The 7,699-nt window shown below is 39.2% G+C and overlaps 1 protein-coding gene across 1 annotated transcript in view; it reads right to left on the bottom strand.

Moving 5' to 3' along the window:
- Positions 1-248: 248 nt before the first annotated feature.
- The window catches only part of SPACA1 (sperm acrosome associated 1), a 32,973-nt gene continuing 25,522 nt past the window's right edge, over positions 249-7,699 (bottom strand). The window contains exons 6-7 of the mRNA XM_030558326.1: positions 2,188-2,308; positions 249-1,883 (exon numbers count right to left, since the gene is read on the bottom strand). Of these exons, the coding sequence (XP_030414186.1) occupies positions 1,595-1,883; positions 2,188-2,308 (410 nt within the window). The 3' untranslated portion in view covers positions 249-1,594. The remainder of the gene's footprint in view (positions 1,884-2,187; positions 2,309-7,699) is intronic.

The following is a 7,699-nucleotide window of genomic DNA, read 5'->3' as shown; positions in this document are numbered from 1 at the left end:
GCATACATCCTGCAGAAAGCAAAACTTTGCTTTGCTGCTTTGAATTAATTCAGCTATCAAAAGATAATAACAAAAAGGTATCAGCACAATTTAAATTACTCAAACACAACAGACATTGTAAGACATGTATCAGAGAAGTAGCCGTGTTAGTCTGGATCTGTAAAAGCAGCAAAGAATCCTGTGGCACCTTATAGACTAACAGACGTTTTGGAGCATGAGCTTTCGTGCGTGAATACCCACTTTGTCTGTTAGTCTATAAGGTGGCACAGGATTCATTGTAAGACATGTTTAGAAAGAGAGAGAGGGAGAATCTTTCTAACTTAGAAATATAGAGTTTGATCAAATTTTTGACCTTTAAATATTATTTTCTCCTTTTAAGAAGAGCAAGACAAACCTTTATTTCTGGATATTCTTCAGCTTATCTGCCATAGTGAAAAATAAGTAGTGCAATGTTCAGGTTGTGGGATCAAAAATAAGGAAATTCAAAAAATTAAAAGGTTGCTATGGCTATATTTAAAAGGCTATGTTGCACATCCTATGTATTTTATAATGTGGACTAATAGAAAGAGTAATACATTAAAGTTTACATCTAGCAGGGTAAAGAAGATGATAAAATAATACAGGGTGTAAGAATGTAGGAACTTTGCCAGAGCAACCTTAACTTTTGAAGTTTCCTGACTTTTGAGTGCTTGTGATCTCATAACTTTAGAGTTGTAACAGAAAGTGAGTTGCAACTCTAAGTATGGGGCAGCTAGGTACTGTTTCATATTTAATGCTGGACTTTTGCATTTAATTTTCTTGGGACGGTGGGTATTGTGGGAGGTTTTAGAATGCCAAAAATTAAGGAAGAAGAATAAAACCCAAATATCATCATTTTTCACAATATACAAGCTCTTCACCAGTTGAGTGTAAATTTCCTGGATCTGCACTTATATGGCTATGTAGCTTTGTCCAGTAGTTTGTAAATGCCATGTTCTGTATATACTTTTCTTGTGTTTCTGTTTTTAAACAATATACTGTTTATTGAGAACCAATTTTGTCCATTCGAGTATCTGAAATGAGTCTTTTTTTTTTAAGTCACTATGATGTAAAATACCAAAACTGTTATTTCCAAGGGCCCCTTTTCAGAGATTTCACTTATCCAAGGAATTTGGTCATAACATTTATTTTAATTATTTTGGGGACAAATTTTTAAAGGGCCTTTGTAGTGGTGTATGTACACCCTGGCCCAAAAAGGATTGTGGGGGTATGTGGTCCACTTGTCTGTCTCTGATCTCGCCACCCAGGGGTCTAAGGACCAGTAAAAAGTTAAAAGCCCTGGTGCCCAGGGCAGCGTGGCCTAGCAGCTAGAGTTAATAGTGCTGCCTTTCGATACAGGACAGTGTGGTCTAGCGGCCAGAGTCAATAGCATGGTCATTTGGTGCAGGGCAGCAGGGTTTAGTATTTTTACCACACCATCTTTAAGGTTCAGCTCTATATACCCAATGTATGTCAAAAAAAAATCTTAAAACTAGTAATGTGAGTATTTTAAACATGCTTTATTATAATCTCTTCTCAGATAATCTTTTAATTTAGTCTAGTCTTATTTTTCTTTCTAATTCTCTTCTTCATTGTTCCATTCATGGAAAGACTCCTGTTCTTGTCCAGTAGTATCTATATGTGATGATGTTGGTACTGACATTGTTGCTGAGGCTAATCCAGATCCTGATGCTAATCTTGATCCTGATGCTAATGCGGATCCTGATGCTAATTTTGATCCTGATGCCAATACAGATCCTGATCCTGGTGCTTCTTCTATGGTTCTCATTGAACCTTGAGAGCTTGATTGTTCTTCTTTGGAGCTCTTACCAACTTTTGATGTCCAGAATGCTTTTACAGCTGCCCTGATATGGAAATAATAATTGAACAAAAATGTAAATTTAAGTAGATTTACATTCACATTCCCTTACACAGAATGTGCTATATCATGTCTCTTCATATCAATAATCTATGGTACTGCTTTGCAGATTACTTCTTTTGAAGCTACTCTAGTAAAAAGAGACACTGCCAGATACACTGACCAATAGCAACATAAATATCCCAGTATAGAAAAATTAAATTATCTGATCTGAGTGTCAGGTTTGCAGTTAGTAGTACTATACTCTGATCAAAGAACACAAAAATCACATTTGTACACTGTCCACCTACCAGTGAAGAATTATGAAGATTAATGCAAAGATCACACCAACACAAACAATAACTCCAGTTATCAGGACAAACACCAGAACTATATCTGTGTTTGGTCTTCTTAATCTTCTTGTTTCCAATTCTAAAGAGAAGAAATACCTTGATCATTATTGCTCAAACATCTTGTTGAATAGGATGTTAAATGGAAGGAAAAGAAATGAAAAGAAATAGGGCCTGATTCTCCATTGCCTTAAACCTTGTATAACCAGTTAGACCTGTGAAAAAATGAGTCCAAATCAGAATAGTAGTATTTTACACCCACTTTGCACAGGTGTGATCATAGAAGATGCAAGGCAATGGAAAACCAGATACATAATAACTTTAAAAAGCCTAGGAGTAGTAAGGGACAGCAAATTACATTAGAGCTTGCAATGCAATACAGTGGAAGGAAATCAGAACCCAAATCAATTATGAGCTGTATCCAAAGAGGCATCCCATCACAAGCCGATTAGATATATGGTAGTCCTTCTCTATACAGCCCTAGTCAGACTGCACATAGTTTTGCACACATCAGTATCAGAAAGATGATAACAAACTGGAGGGAATTAGGAGCAGCACAAATTATTAAAGTGATTAAAACCTTAAATTAGGAAAAAAGCTGTTGTTATGAAAAGAATGAGTAAAAGAGTAATATTTTGCTTTTTAGAAATTGTTTTTATAACATTTGAATAGATTAAGGTAAAGGTAGGTGTATTGTATAAATTTAAAAAATTAAAAAATAAGTAAATTAAATAATTTGCTGAGATTGTAAATTCTTCAGGGCATAAATTTTCTCTTTGTTCTGTGTTTGTGCAATTCCTAGTACAATGAGCCCTGATCCATGGCTGGGGCTCCTAGGAGCATACAAATAAATAATAATAATAATAATAATAATAATTAAACAATAATAAAACAGAGGATGTTAACTGTATTGTATTTGAAGCATGAAGCATGGAGATGAATTGTTTTGGGTTGACCAAAGAGGTATAACTACACGTAATAGGATGAAATCGAGCAAGGGAAAACTTAGGATCAGAAAATATTTCTTAACAATGCAGTTGGTTAAACTCCAGAACAATCTTCGAAGGGAAGTATTGGCAACCCCACTACCTGAGACATTTTACATGTGTCACGGAGTGTGGGGGAGTCCAGCCCTGCACCCCTCTTCCTGGGACCCCCAGTGACTCTTAGCCAGCCAGTAAAACAGAAGGTTTATTGGACAACAGGAACACAGGTTACAGCAGAGCTTGCAGGCACAGTCAGGACCCCTCCACCGAGTCCTTCTGGGCTTTCAGGGTGCTTGGATCCCAGCTAGGATACCCTGAATTCCGCCCACACAGCCCCAATCCCAAACTCAAAATGCTTCCCTCCTGCCACTCCCTTCCTTTGTCCCCTTCCCGGGCAAAGGTGTTGACCTTTCCCCTCCCTTACCTAGCTCAGGTTACAGGCTCTGGCATCGTCCATCCCCTAAAGTCCTCCCCTGCTCTCCAACTCCCCACACAGACAGTCCCTACTGCATCACAACATGATACCAGACAAAACACGTGAGAACAAACTACACCTCTACCTCAATATAACACTGTCCTCAGGAGCCAAAAAATCTTACCACGTTATAGGTGAAACCGTGTTATATCAAACTTGACTTGATCTGCTGGAGCATGCAGCCCCGCCACCCCGGAGTACTGCTTTACTGCATTATATCGAATTTGTGTTCTATCAGGTGGCGTTATAATGGGGTAGAGGTGTATAAGGAACAATCCAACATTGGCAGAAGACATGCAAGATGACCTACTAAGTCTTTTCCATCTAATTTATGAGATTCAATTGTCACACTGTGAAGAAAAATGTTTGGTGGCCAAACACGGTCAGCTCTATTCAGAAATGTTGACAAGTGTCCAATAACAATCCAAGTTCCTGAAATGTAATACACCCGCCTCTGATCACTCCAGATTCAGCAATCTACATACACTGTATTTCCTCTCAGGTGTGCACCTGCGAAGCCTCACGAGGCCATCAAGGGCCACGCAGCAGCGACACAGGTGTGCACACAAGTGAGTGGAGAGAATGTGGAGGGTGAGCGCAGTGGGGTGAGGTGATGGGGGGGTTGGGGGAGCTTGGGGTGTGCAGAGTGAGGGGGAGAAAGATGCCTCTCTCCCCCGGCTAGGGCTACGGCGGGAACGGAAGAGACGCCTCTCTTCCCTGGCCTCAGCTCTGGCCTGGACTGTGGCAGGCGTGTCTTCCCAGGCCAGGGCTAGAGAGGGGAGAGATGCGCACGTGTGTGTGTCTCTGTCTCACACACACACACTTTTTCTGTGTCTCACACACATACACACAGTCTTTCACACTCACCTCCCGACACATACTTGTATTATTGTTGTTGTCGTTACTTGATACTTCCTGCAATGCACATATATTTTCTGTAATTTTATTCTTTCAGAGTGCTATTTTATTTTTTTGATTAGTCTATGCATTTCATAATTTTTATTTCTCTCTTATGCTTAAATTTAATTCTTTGAGAAGTGAGTTCTAAAATGCCTAACCTATCCTGGCTGGAGTAATTATCCCTATGGTAACTTTTAAAAAATATATATTATATCTAGATTTTTTCTTTCTACTGGTGGCACACAGCCGCACATTACTTTGATATTGGTACACATAACAAAATTCATTTCACCCATGGGTGGAAAAAATTAGAGGGAACATTGTACATATACAAGCGAATTTTAATTTCAGATTGATTTCTATCTGGCAACATATATGTTAAAAGCACAGGGTGTGATCCTGACATTTACTGCTATGCAAAATTCCCACAGTGATTGCAGGAAATCCATAGCATCACTTGAATATTAATGGGCCCTCCAGTCCATTTTCTTGCATCACGGCAGTAATGATTTCATTATTCCTAAATCATAGATCATTCTTATAATCCCCATGGTCTTTCTGCATGATACAGGGTTGACAGGTATGATCATTAGACTGGTTGAAAATTCCAAAACTAACTGCTCTGCATGTAGGAATTGTCAGATAAGGTTAAAGTAACTAACTGCTTTTAGGCAGTTTCATTTTAAATGTAGTACTGTGACATTTTAGAATGATATGGGGGGGATATTAATTTAAAAGAACTTCAATTTTGCTATTTAATTAATTTAGATTTTTTTATTTTATTGCTTAGTAATAAGTGATTATGATGCTCTAAGGATATCTCTATTTGCAGGTTGCAACAGGGGAGTCTGCTAATGAGAAGTAGGAAGTATCTCATAGTTCATCCAGTATTGATCCATTCACTTTTGCTTCGTATGGCAGATCCATATAATCCAGAACTAGAGTAGTCTATGAGACAACCTTATAACAAGCAGAGATGCCTTCAAGGCTATCACATATGATTAAAATAAAAGCAGAGCAGAGAGACAAGTGAAGGTCCAATCAAGCATTTTACTCTGAAGAAATACTGATTCAGGCATCACAAAAAGCACTTTAAAAGTATTTTAAAGCAATACAACTGGCTTGATTCTGTACTAATCGCTCAGACAAAACTTCCATTACAATCAGTGAGAGTTTTGCCAGAATGAGCAGTGCAGGACATAGACTCATAGACTCATGGTTCAGTATGTCTTTGATCCACTGATTCAGCCAGTGTAATATTTATTCCAGTCATTCTGAAAAAAATTAATTTGTTTATTAAAAGTAGAGATAGGAGAATATTCTTTAAAATGCTCCAATAGCAATACTCTAGTAAAACATCTTAGAAGCTGACTGTTAGTGTCAAATAGCTCCACTCCTGTCAATTTATATTTCATAAGTCTCCAACCTTTACACAGCCACATGTTTTCCGTGTAGCTGTTGATTCTTTGATTATGCTTTTCTGGACTGAAAGAGGAATGTGTGGTAAATTTAAGTGAAACTTCTTGTTTTGTTTGTTTGTATTAAATTAGAAAGTGAGTTGTGCACAAGTCAATGTAGCCCCAAACCAATACAAACATTTTGGAAGATATTTTAGGAATTTCTGTAAAAATCAGATTCTGTACAAATTAACCAACACACTAATTTTATGTACAGTATGAAAGAGCAACACATTATGAGTAACTGAATACTGAGGGCCAAACACTTCTCTGATTTAAAGTTCATTGAAGTCCATGGGAGTCTTTCCATTCACCTCAAAGGGATTTGGATTACGCCCTTAGACTAGTGCAACCGTCATTCCATTGAGAAGGAGGAATCTGGTATCTAGGGGACAGACCACGCATGGTTTGCCTCTGCACAGATATGTAGGGAGAGGGAAGGACAGGAACCATCCTTCTATTGTTCCATGAGGTGCAAGCCGTTCCAAAAGGCAAGAGGATGAGGCAAGGATATGGCCCATCCTCCCTTCATACCAACTATCAGAGCTAGACAGCCACAAAGGGGAGTGCACTCTGCACCCTGTGAGGTGTGGCATGAGGGTGTACTCACACTGTGCACTAAGGAGCTCTGGGAGTACCTGAACAATGCCTCTCTCAGCTCCTAGTAGTACGATGCTTCTCTGGACTGCCCACCAAGTGCATCTGTGCATTAATAGCACAATCTGCCTCTGAATCTATTAAAAATTAAATAGGCTACACCAAAAATATGTTGTCACTGCTAGTTTTTCCCTCCAGAAAATATCAGTGATATAAAATTTTATCCATACACTTTTAAATGATGTAATTTATTCAGTCACTTCTTTTTAAAAAATAGATTAATAATTACATGAATTACATACATCAACCCTGGAGCACTTGCTCTTCCACTCCAACTTCTAGCCATAGAAGACCGATCAACTGAGAATGTTACTCACCCTGTATAGTAACTGAGGTTCTTCAAGATGTGTGTTCCTATGAGTGCTCCACTTGTAGGCGTGGCAGTATCCCCTGCGCCTGGGTTCGGAGATCTTCATCAGCAGTGCCCGTCAGACCGCACATGCGCATACACAGTCCCTCATGCTATGAGCAGGACATATTTATAGTGCTGTGCGGTCTGATCACCCCCACTTCCTTCTCTGCCACAGAGCATATTTTTTTGGCTCCAAAGCAGAGAGGAGGAGAACAAGTAATGGAGCACCTACAGGGACACACATTTCGAAGAACCTCAGTTACTGCACAGGTTAAGTAACCATCTCTTCTTCTTGGAGTGATGTCCCTGTGGGTGTTCCACTTATAAGTGACTAGAAAGCAGGGCCCCTAATTGGAAAGCAGGGGCTTCAGAGCAACATTTACTGTTGATGATAGGACTGCACACCCTAGAAAATGTCTGCTGTGGCATCGTGCGTAATAGCATAGTGATGGGCAAAAGTGTTTGTTGATGTCCATGTAGCTGCTTCGCAAATTTCAGCAATGGGGACATTATTGAGAAAGGCTATCGAGGTGGATAATGAATGTGTGGAATGTGCTCTGATTGTGGTAGGATGTTGTCTATTGTGGAGTTCATAAGATAAAGACATACACTGCGAAATCCATTTTGAAAGGCGCTGCTTAGATAT

Source organism: Gopherus evgoodei, chromosome 3 (genome assembly GCF_007399415.2).
Source record: "Gopherus evgoodei ecotype Sinaloan lineage chromosome 3, rGopEvg1_v1.p, whole genome shotgun sequence".
Classification (NCBI taxonomy): Eukaryota; Metazoa; Chordata; order Testudines; family Testudinidae; genus Gopherus; species Gopherus evgoodei.
Note: the sequence above shows the minus strand (reverse complement) of the source record. Positions and strands in the feature narration are given on the sequence as shown.